General features: G+C 44.5%; 1 protein-coding gene across 1 annotated transcript; it reads left to right on the top strand.

The window, feature by feature from the left end:
- Positions 1 to 2,098: 2,098 nt before the first annotated feature.
- On the top strand, positions 2,099 to 17,679 carry GNMT (glycine N-methyltransferase). The gene is made up of 6 exons (XM_054984535.1): positions 2,099 to 2,404; positions 3,824 to 3,951; positions 10,330 to 10,443; positions 12,364 to 12,506; positions 13,463 to 13,584; positions 17,212 to 17,679. The coding sequence occupies exons 1-6, from the start codon at positions 2,199 to 2,201 to the stop codon at positions 17,381 to 17,383; spliced, it is 885 nt and encodes a 294-aa protein (XP_054840510.1). The 5' UTR covers positions 2,099 to 2,198; the 3' UTR covers positions 17,384 to 17,679.
- Positions 17,680 to 18,347: the final 668 nt, after the last annotated feature.

Below are 18,347 nucleotides of genomic sequence, written 5' to 3'. Positions count from 1 at the left end.
GTAGGAAAAGAGGAAGAACCAAAATGAGAGTCAATAAAGGAAGTGAGAAACCTTCAGTTTGCATGACCTATGCAAGGCTGTCAATGATGGGACATCTGGGAGGTCATTATTTCATAAGGTCACCATAAGTTAGAAGTGACTTGATGTGACACACAATGCATACAATAATAATGGTTATTAGTGATCACTTTAAATTATTTGGAGATACAACTCAAGAACCTGCTTCTCTACTCTCTTGGAGGGGAAGTTTTCATAGGAACAGGTAGCGTGGTGAGAAATGGTGCCATTGGTCTGTCAGAAGCTTGATAAATGGATCCAAAGGGTGTGATGATGGGGGGAGCGGAGCTATAGCCAACTTTCATCTCCAGGGGAAGTTCCTACTTTTCTAGATGGTGTTTCAAAGGCATGAGTGGAAAATTTGTGACAAGCAAAAACTTCTATACTCCTGTAGTATTTTGTCCATAGGTGTATTTCAAACTACCGTCCTATGCAAAATGACTCCAGTCTAAGATTACTGTTGTCAGAGGACTTTGACTACAGTAACTTTATATAGAATTGCACTGTCAATGTCTGTGAATCATTAGCTTCATGAAGAAGGTGAAGAAATCTGAGCTTTTAAAAATATCCCTACTGCTTAAACGAGTTATTTCCTTAAATAAATACTTTCCTCAAATGATTCCAAACTTATCTTCCTGCCTTATTCAAAAGGGGATCTCCACGACTCTTTTAAGTTAAAATGGATGATAAGCAGGGCTTTTTTCAGGGGAATGGAGTTCCAGCACCTCTTAAAAATACTTGACAATAGTGCTTGAAAATAACATGAGTTCAAAGAATCCCATGTCTTTCTTCCTCCTTTCCCTCTTGAGAGTTCCGTCACCTTTTTTCCCAGAAAAAAAACCCTGATGATAAGTATCTTGAAAAATCCACCCTGAGCCAGGGGCAATCCTCGATGGGCAGAGCTAGGCAAGTCAGCTAGGTGGAGGCAAGTCAACACATTACCACTTTTACGGGTGGCATTACTTTTGTTTTAGGGCCTGGACTGCGGCAGCAACACCCAGAAAGAAGTTTTGTCTCACCTTAAAAATTATGAGATTTCTAGACTAAAGACAAGCACCCAGTTCGTCAGATGTATTTTCAAAGTGTTATTTTAAGAAAGGGAACTCAAAACGCTGTGACGTGTTAGATGGGGTGAATCTGTGCTCTGTGTTCCCAGAAGGAGCAGCACACTCACTCCACCCAGCCAAGAGAGCTTATGAAAGCTTCCCTAAAACTTTGGGAACTGTTTTAGTAAGCAATTACGGCTCAGGAGGTCCCAACTTCTTACCTTTCACCTCTGCCACAAGTCCGCTACGTGTCCCTAGGCTAGCCACAACTCCCATTTCCCCATACTTGGGTACTTAAAGGGCTGTTGCAAGGATTATTATGAAAGTATAGGTGCAGTGTTTTGAACCCTCGAAGTCTCTAATAGTAAGATCACCTCGCTGACTCCTAGATTCTGGGATAAAATCCAAGTTGGTGAAGGACTAAAAAACTTCCAGCTCAAATATCTGGTGGACTGTCATAACATATAATAATATGCTGTAGTGGTTAAGAGCAGCAGGATTCTGATCTGGAGGACAGAGTTTGATTCCCCACTCCTGCACTTGAAGCCAGCTGGGTGACCTTGGGTCAGTCACAGCTTCTCAGAGCTCTCTCAGCCCCACCACCTCACAGGGTGATTGTTGTTGTGGGGATAATAATGACATTGTAAACCGCTCTGAATAGGCATTAAGTTGTCCTGAAGGGCAGTATATAAATCGAATGTTGTTGTTGTTATGAATAAGAACAATAACAATAATATGAAGAAAAAAATGAGGAGGAAGAAGAGAAGGAGGAGGTGTACTAAACGCTTTGAAACTGGAATGCAATATTGCTGCTGTCGTTACTTTATTATGGTGTCTGACCACGGTTGGAAACAAGGTCCGGGTAAAAGCCTGCGGGGATCATCATCTTCGGAAGAGGAGAGGGTGTGTCCCCGACGGCGCTCCTCATTGGCCGACTGGGCAGGGGCGGTCCTTTGACGGGCCGGGCTCCGCCTCTACCGGCTGCTTGGCTTGCTGTTGCTCATCAGCCGCTGCACCGGCAAAGCGCAGCGGGGAGCGGCCAGGCGGGCGGAGGGACGAGCGCGGTGAGTCGAGGTTTTCGTTGCCGCCGCCGGCATGGTGGACAGCATCTACCGGACGCGCTCGCTGGGCGTGGCGGCCGAGGGGCTGCCGGACCAGTACGCGGACGGCAAGGCGGCGCGCGTCTGGCAGCTCTACATCGGGGACACGCGGAGCCGCACGGCCGAGTACAAGAGCTGGCTGATGGCGCTGCTGCGGGGCCAGCGCTGCCAGACGGTGCTGGACGTGGCCTGCGGGACCGGGTGAGTCAGCAGGAGGGTTGGAAGCGCCTGCCCTGCCGAGGCCTGGCGCCCCGGGGTTCAAGCGCTGTGAGGGGAGGCCGCCTGGCAAGCTGGGACTCTTCGGCGGACTCGCAGTGACACACGATCCTGCATCCACACGCAAAGCGCTGCTAAGGCGGATTAGGATCCCTGCTTCGGCCCTTTCATCCTCCTAATGGCCGCACGAACCAGCCTGAGCAGCGGGAAGGGGGAGGGGCGGCTCCTCGGCTGGGAGTGACACCTGCTGCTGCCTTGAAGATGGGGCGGAGAAAGCCGCGGCGGCGCCCGGTGCTCCTCCGCCTAGCCCCCCTCCTTTCGCATGCTCTTTCTGGTGGTTCTCTTGCCTCAGTAGGCTACCCGCCCCCGACCCCGTTGTGCCTCCCAGTTCTGATTCAATTGCATCTAATGAAGTGCGCCCTGACTTACGAAAACTTACGATGAAATAAATTTTGTTAGCCTTTAAAGGTGCCACAGGACTCTTGTATTTCAGAAGAGGTATTTCTTCCTGTGTGTAAAAAACAAAAAACCCTCTTCTATTTCTTGACATCCATGTTTTTGTATGCACATCTGAACATAATTCATTTTTTAAAAATTCTGCTGCTCAATTAGTCAGAAATTATTTTTTGAATAGATGAAGTCAATCACCCAACTATTTCAGCTCTAGCGGATGCCCAACTACAGGCAGAGTCAACTGCCATTCTACACAATATTCTCTTTCTCTCACTGTGTATGAATGTGAAGAAGAAAACCAAGCTATTTAGCTCTTACATACAAATCCCAGGACTGGTAGGAACATCACTTGGTTTCTGCAGAAAAAAATCCTCATTGCTCATGGTGATATGGCTGTCACCCGTTCCTTCAATTTATCCTCACAACAACCTTGTGAGGTAGTTTAGGCTGAGATGTTTGTGACTGGCTCAAGGACACCCAGTGAACTTCCACAGCAGAGTGGGTATCTGAACTTGGGTCTCCCAAAGTCTAGTCCAACTGTATAACCACTACATTGCACTGGCTCCCTAGAAAGTGATTTTTCTGGACTAGTTAAACTGAGATACAGGGTAATTTCAGGTGGGTAGCCATGTTAGTCTGCAGTAGAACAGCAAGATTTGAGTCCAATGGCACTTTAGGGATCAACAAGATTTTGAAGGGAGCTTTGAACCTCAAAAGCTTATACCTTGAAAATAATGTTGATCTTTGACATGCTACTGGACTTGAATCTTGCTGAAATACAAGGGTATGTTGTGCTGTCACTTGATCCACTGTGCTTTGTCCTCTTTTCATGGGGAGATTTATCTTCATCTGCCCATGTCCTGTCTTTGCTGGACAGCTGTACAGGAATATGTTATGAATGAATGCTTCATTTGGCAGGGCTATGTGAATATCTTCCTTTTTCTTCTCTAGGGTGGACTCTATCATGCTGATTGAGGAAGGGTTCAGTGTCACTAGTGTGGATGCCAGTGACAAGATGCTCAAATATGCTTTGAAGGAGCGATGGAATCGTCGGAAAGAGGAATCTTTTGATAACTGGGGTATAGTAGCCTTTGTTTGGGTTAAGACCATCAGCGGAATGATGAACTCTTAGTAGATTGGTTAAAAGTCTGCATTTTAATCAGTAAAATTTTGAGATATTTGCATTTTGATAAAATCTCTATACAAGTGCTTTTTTATTTATGCAGGATGTGTGAGATAACTCAGAGTTTAATAACAAAAGGTGTAGCTCATACATAGAAGCAAAGATGATCTTTATAATTTATTTTTTTTAAAAAATATTACTCTAACACACCAGAATCAAAATAGCCACAAAAATGAACAAGTCTCAGCCCTACCTTGTGGTTAGAACTCACTGGACAAAGTAATCAAATCAATATTTAGTATTCTTTATCAAACACTTATTTCTCTAATGCAGAGGTTAGCCAATCTGTACAATAAAAAAGCCTGTCTGTGGCATGTAGAGTTAACTCTCTCTCATCTCCCTTCAACATACGTGAGCATGCTGATTGCTCACTTCATAATTCTAGCTGTAGGCCATAACAAGCCCTGATTACTCTCGCATTGAGCAATTGTGGCATCTAGTTTTGAATGCATGCAGTGACAGGGTTTGAACATCTCTGCTGAGCTGTGTTTAAATGGGTTTGCAGCAAAGTTTATGGAGAGGGAAGTGCATGGTGAAATATGATCCGTATTATTTACGCAGTTGGGGGGAATGCAGCTGGTGTAATGAACTGCCAGTTCTATGCACTGAAATGGATATGGAGTTGAGGGGGGAGGGGTCCTTGTCCAAAATGTTGACCTGCAAAAACAATGGGAAGAGGCCTCATCACCAGCCCCAAGATGGGACAGTCCCCACTTGCTGACTTCGTAGTGTGCATTTACGGGCATGTGAATGTAAGAAAATGAATTGTGTTGCAGAATATCTCAGTCTTTTGAAACCTGAGCAAAGAAAGAAAGACTGCCAGAATTTCTGGTTTTTCCTTCTGAGGGTATGAGTGGAACTGGTTGGCTGAGAGGGGCTGTGACTCAGGGGTAGGTTCTCAGCTTCAGTCTGTGGTATCCCCAGTTCAAAGTTTCAGGACTGGGGAAGGTCTTTCCCTGCCTCTGCAAGTTGGAGTAGAGACCATTGAGCTTGCTGGACCAATGGTCTGCTGCGGTATAAGGTAGTTCATAAACTCAGTAAATATTTCCTGACTCACAAAAAGGAATGGACCCATAAGGGCTATGGGGAAGTTAACCAAAACTCACTATGGGTCAATTTATTCACAAAGGTGTTTGTGTAGGTCAGCATAAACAAGCGGCAGGGCTTCCTGCAGGCTGCTGACTTGTGTGTGTGTGTGTGTGTGTGTGTGTGTGTGTGTGTGTGAGTGAGAGAGAGAGAGAGAGAGAGAGAGAGAGAGTGTAAAGTGTCATCAAATCATAACTGACCTATAGTGAAGCAAGGAGTTTCCAAGGCAAGTGAGAAGCAGAGGCTGGTTTGCCGTTGCCCTCTTCTGCAGAGCTTTCCTTGGTGGTCTCCCATTCAACTACCAACCCTGCTTAGCTTCTGAGCTAAGACTATACCATGCTGCCTTCCCTTTTGTCTTGGTGTTTAGGGCTGTGTTTGCACTTAATAACAGGTTTAAAAATAGAACCAAGAAAGACACCACGTGAATAAATAATGCAAATTGCATTCGTTTTCTTAGTTTGTATATTTTCTTATTCTGTTTCTCGTATTCATTGGGTGAAGCTGTGAGTTACATGGGACAATGACACCCTGAACACTGGAGTCCTGTCGCTTCAAGAGCCAGTGTAGTGGGGTGGTTAGAGTATCAGACTAGAACTTGGAAGACCTGGGTTCAAATCCACACTCAGCCATGAATCTCATTGGGTGACTTTGGGTCAACCATGCTTTCACCTTAGGCTACCTCATAGGGTTGTTATGAGAATAAAAACGGGGGAAGGAAAAACTGTGTACATTGCCCTGAATTCTTTACAGAAAGGGTGAGATAAAAATCTGATCGATAATAGAGAACTGAATCAATGGCATTGTCCACACAGTCTGAAACCCACTAATGTGAATTACAGGCTGTAAACAACCATGCTAATGATCTTTGCAGTTCCCTCAGTTCTTGGGAGCTTTGAACCTGAAATGTCTACGTCCTTCCATGCTTTCATCTATTGGTCATAAAAGTCCTGTGCAATAGATCCTCTACCTGCTTGTTGACGCCCTATAACCATATATTTCTGCTCTTGTTTTATGAGAAAGCAGCCTTGAGATGAATTTTAAAAATATCAAACATAGATTGTATTTTTATAAAGTTTCCATTCTGCAAAAATTGGTAGTTGTGACCCTAAGAAGTTCAATAGAACAGCAGTTTGCTGTTTGCAAAAAAGATTGCTTCCACACTAAAGTGAAAGACACTTTTGCTCTGCTCAGCCATTTTTTTTCCAGCATCAGCTGCAAGTGGAGTTAAAAATAGTAGTCTCCCTGGCACTTAAGATACCATTAATCATCCATCAAGGTGCATCTTTCCTGGGAAGAAGTCTCATTTAGCAAAAGTTTCCTTTAATTTTTTCCCCTTCTTCTTCACAGCTGCTTGCTTTCTTAGCTTAATTTATTTCCTGTTCACTTATGATGGTTCACTTATAACGACTGCAGCCTTCCTGATAGATAATAGAGACACTCTTTAACACACTCTTCCCTCAGGGAACAAGAACTGATTAATAAGGCTCAATTTAGAAACTGCACTCTCAGTGATTGGTTAATAACTAATTTAATAGAGAGAACAGAAGTTAATGGAGCAAGATTTAAATGAGGCACTAGCCGAAAGAAAACTCTCATCCAGACTGGATTACTTTTTAAGTTTAAAAATGCCACAAATCAGTCCAGTGTCCCTTCTTCAGATACAGTAAGGGGGCTTTGACTCTTGAAAACTTATACCCTGAAAATCTTGTTGGTTTCTAAAGTGAACTCAAATCCTCTTGTTCTACTGCAGACCAACACTGCTACCTACCTGAAACTTTAAAAACTGAGTGGATGAATGATATTCCTCCCTTCTAGATTAAAAAATTAACTTAAAAGAGACTCTAGCACAGAGTCATGTCTCAGCTGCTGCATCAGCTGCATTACTTTAATCACTTTATCTAGATCCACATGAAATCCAGGCTGATTTTGCATTTTGGCCAGCCTCGTTTCTTCTTTTTTATTCTGTCATGGAGGGATTCGTGTGTGTGAGTGGAGCCTACTGTTTACTCAGAATCTCCCCTCCCTCCATAATATCTGAGAGGACATAAGACCTAGTAATCAGTTTTCAGGTACAATGTATTGTCGAATGTCTGGATAAATATGCAAGCTCAACTTTTCTCTGTGGTCTCCCCTCCTTTTTCCTTCAAGGGAGGGAGTTCTCATTGTACCTGGTTTTCTTCAAGGCTTTCTGGCCAAGCAGAAAGGGTCACATGCCCCAGGCTAAAGGCAAAGGTGTGCCTTTCACCCGGGCCTGGATCTCTCTCATCAATGTTAAGCTCTTCTGGCTGCCTTCTAACCTGTGGCAGCTTTGCTATGTAATCCATAGCAGAGTTGCAGCCTTATAAGCCCACGGCCAGTGGCATTTGCAGGTAACACAATTTTAGGGCTTTGTGAGCTGCATTCAAGATAGGAGGGCTTGCCAGCAATGTGAGGCAAGATGGCCTCAGCCCTGGTTGTATGGCTGGGAAGGGGAGCTGCCTCAGAATCTGCCGAAAGACTGGTTTCTTAGGGACTTGCCTTGGCCTTCATTTAGTATTCTCATTAAGACATATGTGACGGTGTGTGCTAATTAGCAACACAGTTGAGAAGACTCTACAGGAGAATGTGAAATAGTGTACTAGGAAAGTTGGATGACCTGGGCTGATGGATGGGCAGAAGTCCTGCCCCTTTTTTCCAGTCACCAATCCCCGTATGCCTGTGCAGTGTGTGTGCAGAGTGGCCAGCAGCCAATCAGGATCCCTGGAAAGGCTGGATGAGCCAGATGTGAGGAGGGAGTGAAGGAGAAAAAGCATTACACTGTCAGCTCAGATCACGTAGGATACGCATCTCTAGAGTTTTGGTTGGGAAAGAACTTGTCTCAGGAGACTATGTAACAACAACAACAACAACAACATCATTCAATTTATATACCGCCTTTCAGAACAACTTAATGCCCACTCAGAGCGGTTTACAAAGTATGTCATTATTATTCCCACAATAAAACACCCTGTGAGGTGGGTGGGGCTGAGAGAGCTCCAGAGAGCCATGACTAGCCCAAGGTCACCCACCTGGCTTCAAGTGGAGGAATGGGGAATCAAACCTGGCTCTCCAGATTAGAGTCCCGCGCTCTTAACCACTACACCAAACTGGCTCTCATAGGTCTGTGATTCTGTTTTGAGGGCAAGCTTGCTAAGTTGGTGAACGTTTGGAGCTGAGTTTGGGCTTACAGAGAGGGGAGACTGATCATCCTTTGTTGGGAGACTTTGGAAGTCTCAGAGTCTGTATTTTATGATAATGTACCTGTAGCTTTATAACTAGCAGAATGAATGTTTTAGGAAGAGACTGTAGCTGTTTCAGGGTTCAGGTTCTGAGGGAAACTGGCCAATGATTTGTACTTTCTGAGGAAGCTCACAGCTACATTGTGAGAGTCCTGAAGCAGAGGGAAGGAGTTTATTCACCTCAGAAATAGAAGCTTGGTTGTTAACTGTTTGAGCACTGAAGAGTAAACATCTGAGGACTGGCATGCAAAAGTTATAATAAAGATCAACATCGTTGCTAGCCTGATCCATTCAGCCTCTGCACTGAGTCAGCAGCAGTTTATCCTAGATTAAGAGTTAGGAGATCCACATTTGTGCAAAGAAGCAGCCAGTCCAAGCTCTTGCTCTGTTGTAGAAGCAACTTCCAACTGCAGCCCCATTGCAGTGGCTTTCGCTCATTTTTGTGTGGACTCATCTGTGCCAGAGAAGGCGATTTGTACTAGCCTTTGGGAGAGTGAGAATAGCAGTCTGCTCCCTATCTCTTGCATGGCATCCCACAGGCTAGCCGCTATGCAACGAAAGGGCAGAGTTATACTAGAAAGCAGGTCAGAGCTAGTAGATCAGTGACAAAATCCTAGCTAGAAAACATTACGACCTTGACTGTAGTTTTCTATTGAGGAAGTTATGGGCTCTGGTCCAGAGATCTTGTCCCATGGGTGATTTTTGTGTGGAACAATGGCAGCTAAACAGTGATGCACATTTGCATCCATGCTGCAAATATAGATGGGAACACACATACCCATGCACAGTGCAGATAGAGAGTGCTGTGTGTTTCCCATGTGAATGTGTTGGGCAATGCAAATGTAGATCTGTATGTGTATCTCCATCCAACCTGCAACGCTGTGGGCAAATCTCCTTTGCTAGATAGAAGCTTGATTCCACTTGGCATATTGGATGCTGAGCATTCTCTGTATATTTTGATTGAAATCCACTTACCTGTACACCTGTGGCATGTTTTACATCCCATCAACTTCTGATAGCATTCCCCAGATTCCCCTTGCTTTAAAGGCACAGCTTGTGCTCTGTAACCTCAGAGTCCCATTGAACATGGTGGAAATGCAGAAGTCCTGTGCTGCTAAAGAGTATCATGGTAGATCTTCATGATTTCAGATAGGAGAGCTCCAAAATAGGAGTACAAGGTTTCATGCTCTGGCACCTAAGATGCTGAACACAATATTTTCCCCATGCCTGCCTCTTAACATCACACAATTCCTAGTACTAAACTTGAATTCTCTGTCTCAACCCAGAGAAGCTCATACAATCATCTAGAGTGAGATCAGAAACTTTTAAGAATTGCTTTGCTAGAACAGGCCTAGGTCCATACTGTCCAGTACATTGGCTTGGATCCTAATCTTCCTATCAGTTTGCTCCCCACTTGTCAAAGAAGAGAGGGAAGTTTTTGCCATTGACTCCCTCTCACTTCATCCTCCTCTCACTTTGACCACCATGATGTTCCAGGCGTCCACTAACCCATGGGAGCACAATTTTGAGGATCACAGGAGACTGCAGCAAGAAGGGTGGGGCGACTGGACAGATTTTCCCAAGCGTAGCATGTTGGAGGTCATCATTTCCAGATCATCAGTGAAAAGGGAGTCCATTCTTGGCTGGTATGCCTGTTGGTAGACCTTCCCTCCCCAAGAACATTGCTGCCTTTTGGAAAATGGGAGGAAGAACCTTGGGGATCATTCTTGCTTCTTAGCAAGCTGCCCTTTCCAATAGGAACATTTTCTGTTGAAACGTTTCTTTTCTTTCTAACATGATGACATCTCTCACTGAAAGTTTAGCCATTCCCACAGGGAGCCAGAAGCTTTCTCTTCAAGATGCAGCTGGTGATGTGAGGAGGCCAAGGGTAGTTCTTCAGCCAGACTATAATCTGTCCTTCTGTTCTGCAGTCATCGAAGAGGCCAACTGGCTCACCCTGGCACAGGACCTGCAGAAGCCTGGTGATGGTTTTGATGCCGTCATCTGCCTTGGGAATTCTTTTGCACACCTCCCAGACTTTAAAGGTGAGTGTCATGCTGTATGATCCTAAGCAGAGTTGCACCCTTCTAAGCCCACTGAAGTCAGTGGTCTTAGAAAGGCGCAACTTTGCTTAGGACTCCACTGACAGTCTTGTGTTTACTTTCAAGGATCAGTACTGTCACCCAGTTGCTATAGACAGAGATGGGCACAGGCTGCTGGGCCTGGGCTGCTTCTCATCACAGCTTTGTTCAGGCTAGCTGGGAATTCCAAACAGACAAAACTCTAGAGAGGAGAAAGGCTGGGGGATTTCTTGATGATTTGAAAAAGAAATAATGCACACACTCCATTTTCAAGGATGCTGTATAAGCTTACACCACGTTGGTCAGGGAATCCCTGTATCCCAAATACTAGCCACTGGCTCCAGCTGATCTACATCTGGTTTAACAGCAGGTGAGATGTGGCTTCTATAGCATGGTAATTGCATGTGGTACATTACCGAATAATCTAAGCAAACAAAGATAGGGTTGTTTATTTATTTAAATATTTCGGTCCTACTTTTCATTCCACTAGGACCTCAAGTTTACAGAGAGACCCAAAAATATAACTTAGACAAACAAGCAACAACAACAAAATAGACAAAAAAACTCAACAAAAATATGTGCAATACAATTCCTGGGCTGGTCCTGGCTCCACTGGGCAAGTTTACCAAGGGCAACTGGCTGTATGCCAAAGACTCACACCTCTGGCCACACCCGAACTTAAATATCCGTAACAGGAAGGACAACAGGAGCTCAACCCAGAACTTACTCAGCTGACAGACATGTTAGCTAGATCACCCTCGTTAGGTTCCTGGCTGAAGGAGCATACTAGCTAAGTTTTGATAATAGGGGAGAAATAGAAAGGGATCATGAGCAAATGGGGTTACATGGATTTAGACTTTATTTCAGTGGGGATGGTAAGAACAGCAGGATTTGAGTCCAGTGGCACCTTAGAGACCAACAAGATTTTCCTTCTATTTCCAAATCTTGTTGGTCTCTAAGGTGCCAGTGGACTGAAATCCTGCTAGTCTACTGCAGACCAACATCGCCACCCACCTGAACTATCCTGGGGGTGGTAAGGATGCAGTGGCTAAGCCAAAAGCTTTACGGGTAAGTTTTTGAACAGGAATTTGAAGGGGAAAGAGGTGGGTGGGGGGAATCATGCAGATGTTCTGGGAAGGGGATACAGGCATACAGGGGATACAGGAGAAAATGGGCTATTTTATGTAAGGAACCAAGATACCTTTGGATGGCTGAGGTGATGGCTTTAAAGGACCAAAGGACATGAACTAGAGTAGACCAGGAAAGAAGAATAGAAAGATGGATGGGATAAATGATTGGGCCCTCAACCAAATCAGCTTTAGCATATTGCTATTTGGTGAGGACTTGATGAGGCAACCAGAGCCAAGAGTAGGGTGTCTTTATGTATGTTTCTAAGACAGGGGGAGGGGCACACTCATTTTTTAAATGCATCATGCATCTGCCCATACAAATACACATTGTAACTGTCAGAACTATGTCTTTTTCTGATAGTCTTAACTTCATTGTGCCTTTCAAATCCCATTCAAAATGAGATGCATGCCTTGGATTCAGAAGCTGTGTACTGTCATGAAGTTCTCTGATGGCCTTCAAGCCCTGCTTTCCTTCCCATATATGTTATACTCTGGCCTAGGGTATATGACAAGCTGATGGCATAGGCTGCATGATCTGTGATATCCTTCTCTGACAGAGAAATTCTCCACAGATTGTTTCTAGGTGATTAGGGCCTAACTCCATCATCAAAGACTGTGAAAAGCCAAAATTGAGCTCTTCTTGTTTGATGGGGGATAGAATGCTTGATTAGGGAGCTGCCAGCCCCTCAGTGCCAGAGGGTGAAACGTAAAGGAAATGGGAAGGAATTTAGCTCTGTGCTGTGTCTTCTCCTAGGTGACCAAAGTGCTCATAAACAGGCTCTTAAGAATATTGCCAGTATGGTGCGCCCAGGCGGCATTCTTGTTATTGATCACCGTAACTATGACTACATCCTGGAAACAGGCTGCGCCCCTCCAGGGAAGAACATCTACTACAAGGTAGAGAACCACTCTGGTATTAGTGTCAGACTAGGATCTGGGAAAAGCAGGTTCAGATGTCCACTCAGCTATAAAGCCTGCTGAGTGACCTTAGGCCAGTCATTCCCTTTCAACCTAACTTACCTCATAGGTTTGTTGGGAGGATAAAATGGAAGAGGAAAACCCTGTATACCACTCTGAACTCTTTGAAGGAGGATGGGATATAATTGTGCTAGACAGATTCCTAAAAATGGCTAATTGAAACTGAAACCAGACAAAACAGAGCCAGTTTGGTGTAGTGGTTAAGAGCAGCAGGACTCTAATCTGAAGAACCGGGTTTGATTCCCCACTCCTCTGCTTGAAGCCAGCTGGGTGATCTTGGGCCAGTCACATCTCCCTGGAGCTTTCTCAGCCCCACCCACCTCACAGGGTGATTTTATTTATTTATTTATTTATTTATTTATAGTCCAACTTTCTCACTGAGACTCAAGGCAGATTACATAGCATAAAATCAGTACAATCAGTATCAAGGACATTTCCATGCGGTATAAAGGACATTTCCATAAACAATGCCATAGGATAAATAAATACAAGTTTACAAAGACATAGCATTGTTGTGGGGATAATAATAATATACTTTGTAAACCGCTCTGAGTGGATGTTGAGTTGTCCTGAAGGGCAGTATATAAGTCTATTGTTATTGTTGTTATTAAGTGCTGCTTGTTGGAAATGCAGAGAACTTGAAGGACCTTGTGCTTCCTGCTTTCCATGGGGTTCAGCTGACCTTTGCAGACTCCCTTCAGGGCCTTGAGGTTTTACTGGATCCAGCACTGCTGCTAGAGAAGCAGCCACTAGGGAAGGCTTTCTCCCAACTCAGTCTAGCTTGGAAGGTGGCCCCCAATCTTGGCATGGCCAATATGGCCCCCTGGCATCAAAGAGGAAAGGAAAACAAAAGCGGATATTCTTCTCTCTTGCAGAGCGACTTAACTAAGGACATCACCACATCTGTACTCCTTGTGAATAACAAACCAAATATGGTGACTCTGGACTACACAGTGCAGGTGCCACCTGAAGGGAACGATGGGAGCCCAGAACTGAGGTATGTTTTGTTCAAGACCTATCTTGTATCTGCAGACTTCAATTCCATGACAGATTTGTGGGTCCAGCTGGCCAACAAAGTCAGCAAGTGTCTGGGGACTAGTATATACAAGGGCTGTAGGTAGAAGACCCTGGTGTAAATGTAACATGCAGAAAGAACATCCCCCACTTGGCAAGATTCCCCTTCCATGCTATTGACACAAAAAAGGAATAATTGAGGATTGTATTTTGAGGCAACGCTTCAAAACTGAAATCTAAACTGAGGTATCTAGGTGTTAGTTTCAGTATAACCAAGAGAATAAGACATTTGGCCTCTTTGAAAAATGAAAAGAGGCTACTAAGAAAGTTACCGATCTTGAGAAATCCATTAGTGCTGCTGTCACAGATGAATTCATATAATTTTATGTCAAAGCAGGCTTGTCCTGGTTTAAGCTGGCAATAAAACACCAAGGTACTTATCCTAGGAGGGAAACGGTGTTTTATACAGGGGCAGGAAGGAGCAAAATCACAACAGTTACCCTTCTTTCACTGCCTCTGATCCTCTCAGTTACATTGGTTGTGGGGAGACCACAGGGGCCTTTTCAGTCTTAACACCACTTGCATCCTGCTTTGTGCCCGTGGCACACTCATTTGCACATAGCTCTAATTTTAATGTTAGATGCAACAACCCTTTCCTTTGGAATTGGCTCGTCAAAAGTTCTCTTACTGTGATTTTGAAGTGTACCCCAAATTCTGACTGACCCTGGAAAGAAACTCCCTGACAAGAGGAAGATATTAAATAGGGGATCTGCGGGTACAAGACTTGGTCAAAGTTAGTCAGGATCTTGTCTCTTCTTTGTCCTGTCATTACCATGCCCAGATGCTGGGCTGAAAGAAGCCAGAATCCATCTCGAAGGGGTGGGAGGAGATGCTTATGCATTACAAGTAGAGCTAACTAGAAGCTATTTCTTTTATTTTTTAGCATTCTTTATTATTCCACCAGTCAATGGATCTTTGCCAAATATTTGTTTTTTTAGTATGTACGCTAAGTAAATAAAAACTTACAAAGTCTGAGAGCCAGCATGGTGTAATGGTTAAGGTATCGGGCTGGGAGACCCAGTGGCTAAGGTTTCAGATCTGGGAGACCCAGGTTTGAACCCAGGGGCGGCACAAGAATTTTCAGTGCTCGCGGCGCTCCAGCCTGTGTGATGACATCATGCGTGACGTCATCACGGGAGCGCGCGCCCCACTGCCAGCTCAATCGCTGCAGCAGGCGGCTCTGACGGTGCAAGGGTAGCACAGCCGGCGCAGCCCGTCGAACTCCTCCTGTGGGTGAAGCAAAGGGCAAGGGCAGCCGACGGCCTTCTGGGGCCCCCCAACATACACACATCTCCCCTTTACCTGCCCCGCGGTGTCACAGAGCTGCAGCCTCAGCGGGGCTCCGTCCACCTCCACCACGACTGGAAAAAAGAGAGATGGAGTTGGAAGGGGGCAGCACGGGGTGGGAAGGATAGGAGAGCTCTGTGGCGCACGCTCTCGCCCCCCACCATGCCTCCTCCGGCGCTCCCTCCGGCACCCCGCGCCTGAGGCCACCGCCTACCTGGCCTCAATGGGCGTGCTGGCCCTGTTTGAACCCCCACTCTACCACAGAAGCTTGCTGGGTAACTTTGGGCCGGTTACACACTCTCAGCCTAACCTACCTCACAGAGTTGTTGTGAGGATAAAATTAAGGAGAGGAGAAAGACGTATGTTGCTTTGAGTCCCCATTGGGGAGAAAGCCAGGGTATAAATGGAGTAAATAAATGAATTATATGTGGTCTGAAAGCAGATTCCTGGAAAAGACTTAAAGCCAGTTTTGTGTAGTGGTTAAGAGCGGCTGGACTCTTTATGGCATATGTGGAATCCGGCTGCAAATTTCTTACTTACAGAGCAACTTCCCATTATTCTTTATATAAAGCAAATATAAAGAACTCTATATAAAGAAAAGGGAAAGCCCCTGCCCGAAACATAAGAGCTTACAATTTAAATTTCAACTGTGGCAAATAGATGTAATGAGGAGATGGACAAGGGGGGTATAACGAATGAAATGATATTTTATGTAGTTAAGTAATGGTGCTATGTATTAGATGAGAGCCAGTGTGGTGTGGCATTTTGAGTGTCAAACTAAAATCTGGGAGAGCCGAGTATGAACCCCCACTCTGACATTAATCTCACTGGTTGACTTTGGAGCAAGTCTTTTTCTCAGCCTACACAGGCTCATTGTAAGATAAAATGTTGAAGGAGCAACATGCAAGCGGCCCTGAGCTTCTTGTGGGAAGAACGGCATGCAAATACATTATAGGCAAAGATGCCTGTAAAAACCTCACAGGGCAACCTGACTGCAGTTCTCCTGGGTGTGGTGCCTGACAATGTACCCTTGGCCTTAAGAAACCACAGAATGCCTTCTTAAAAACAACAAGGAAGTTCACGCAGAGATCAGAAGTAGGTGGTAACTACTTATAGAATTAGTAGGTCTTTCTTTTCATTTATATGACATTTTGCATGTAACATGATGTAACAATATATAAACAAGCAAATCCTGCCTGTTCATTTGCACTCCTGACTCACTTAGTTTGCTTTTTTCTTTTCCTTCTTTGTCACTGGTCAGTTTTTCTTTCTGTTTCATTTCAGTCTCTTAGGTTTCTACAGCTAAACAGTTCACAAAGTGTAATGCTAATAAAATTAATTCAAAAGAGAGTCCAGGGAGCAGTTTCAAATTACAGGAACACAAATGTAGATTAAACATTGTAAGATTAAGACGACATTCTAATCCATGAAATAAACTGGGGGTGTACAGACTCTCCCCTCTGGTGTTTTAAAAAAAACAAACAAGCAAGAACTAGAAATGAAATTGGTCAGGAAGGGCAGGAGCATAAGACTAGGGAAGGGTTAATTATATACCACTCCATCACATGTTTAATCTACCCTTCCTCTGGGGCTCACAAAGCAGTCTAGTTCATTCTCCCCTCTATTTCAGCCTCACAAAAAATTTAGGATGCAGGTTAGGCCGAGAGCTGGTGACTGGTCCAGGATGCCTGAGTGGGGATTTGAACTCATCTACCTCCAATCCTAATCTGATACATGAGCCTCTACATATCAGTGGCTTTCAGTGAGTTGCCTTCTGCAGCTAAAGTTGGAGCTCGGAGGGGTCAAATCCAGTAGCAAAATGTATGCACTTGGGGGGAAAGTATCACAGAGCTGAACTACACGAGATGAATTACACATGTAGAGCACATGATTGCACTTACATGTGTTTCCTCCGTTACTTTTCTGTTCACTCACACGTTTCAGCCACACGGCAGTCATTCCCATTTACAGACTGGCACGAGTTTCCTCCCTGTTGATCTGAGTCGAGGATTGGTATCTTAATTTTTCTACTTGCATCTAGCCTTTCTGCTGTCCTTTCACATTTGCAGCTTCCTTCCAAAACATTGCACCATTTAAAGGAAAACATGTATAAGATATACACTGTTGCCCTATGTTGTATAATTTGTCCTGTTTGCAGAATTTTTAAAAACAGTACTGTCAGGTTCTTGATTTGGTTCAGGGAGAAGGCTGATAGCTAGCTCCCTCTCTCCACTGAGTTGTTATCTGTCTTTTTCTTTCCCAGTAAGTTCCGTCTCTCATACTACCCTCACCGCTTGGAGCCCTTCACAGAACTTCTGAAAAACGCGCTACAAGGCCAGTGTGAACACAGCGTCCTGGGAGACTTCAAACCCTACAGGCCAGGCCAGGAATACACCCCATGCTACTTCATTCATGTGGTGAAGAAGATTGGCTGAGACTTGCTCTAAAGAATGTAGCCTCTTTTCAGTGGCTGAAGTGGCCAGTTGCTACTCCTGCTGTGCAGCAAATCTTGTTTAAATGATAATGAATGTGTATAGAAGGTGCCCGAACCAGAAGAGGGAAAACTGGCTGGAGGATTTTTTTCTCTGCATCTCTTTCTTCCCAGGGCCATGAGGCTGATCTGCTTTAGGGACTGGAGGAGCTGTTTCTCAGTGGCCTCAAAGAAATGGGTGTAATTTACATCTGAATTGTATGCAAAGCTTTGTGGCTGGTTAAACTGTATTTTCCTGCCCTTGTTGGCTTTTTAATTTTTTAAAAAAATTTGCTGGTGTTTCTGGGGCTGAATGGATAATGTGAATCAATGCTGCTAAATGTGGATGGGTATGTTTTCTTAGTGGGTCAGGGGACAGGAGTTGTATTGGCTGGAGTTTGATTCTCTGGAACCTGTGGATGGGAGCCTTTTGCCAAGCTGGGAATCTCTTCTGTATCCCCCATTCACTTTAGTAGCAGCTTGTTTATGAGAAGGTATTTGTTCACAGGGTGTTTTTTTAAGTTGTCAGTGGTATTAGTGTGGTGCACATATTCCTGCCTCTTCTTTCTATTTTGAGGGTTGATTCGCTTTGGAGTTTATTTTTTTCAATGCTCCATAAATGCAGTAAACTAAATTTTGTTTCTAGTTATCTCAATAGCTAAGAACAAATTCTAAACATGGCAAAACACATGCTCTGGATGCAGAACACCCCAGATTTCATCCCTAACATTACCAGTTAAAGGGTGTCACATACTAAGTAACAGGAAAGCTCTTTCTCTGCCTGAGACCCCAGAGAGCTTCTGCCAGTCAGAGTAGACAATAACTGAGCTAGATGTACCAATGATCCGGCTTAGTACAAGGCAGCTTCTAAAGCTGGCCCGCAACAGTGTTGGGAGAAGTCCCTCAAAGCACAGGTATAATTTTTACAA

This window comes from Eublepharis macularius, chromosome 1 (genome assembly GCF_028583425.1).
Source record: "Eublepharis macularius isolate TG4126 chromosome 1, MPM_Emac_v1.0, whole genome shotgun sequence".
Classification (NCBI taxonomy): domain Eukaryota; kingdom Metazoa; phylum Chordata; class Lepidosauria; order Squamata; family Eublepharidae; genus Eublepharis; species Eublepharis macularius.
Note: the sequence above shows the minus strand (reverse complement) of the source record. Positions and strands in the feature narration are given on the sequence as shown.

Excerpts from the sequence above, each read along its gene's own strand:
- GNMT (XM_054984535.1), top strand. The coding sequence starts at position 2,199 with ATGGTGGACAGCATCTACCGGACGCGCTCGCTGGGCGTGGCGGCCGAG. Across the intron at positions 2,405-3,823 it reads GACGTGGCCTGCGGGACCGG|GGTGGACTCTATCATGCTGA; the intron begins GTGAGTCAGCAG and ends TTTCTTCTCTAG. Across the intron at positions 12,507-13,462 it reads GGAAGAACATCTACTACAAG|AGCGACTTAACTAAGGACAT; the intron begins GTAGAGAACCAC and ends TCTCTCTTGCAG.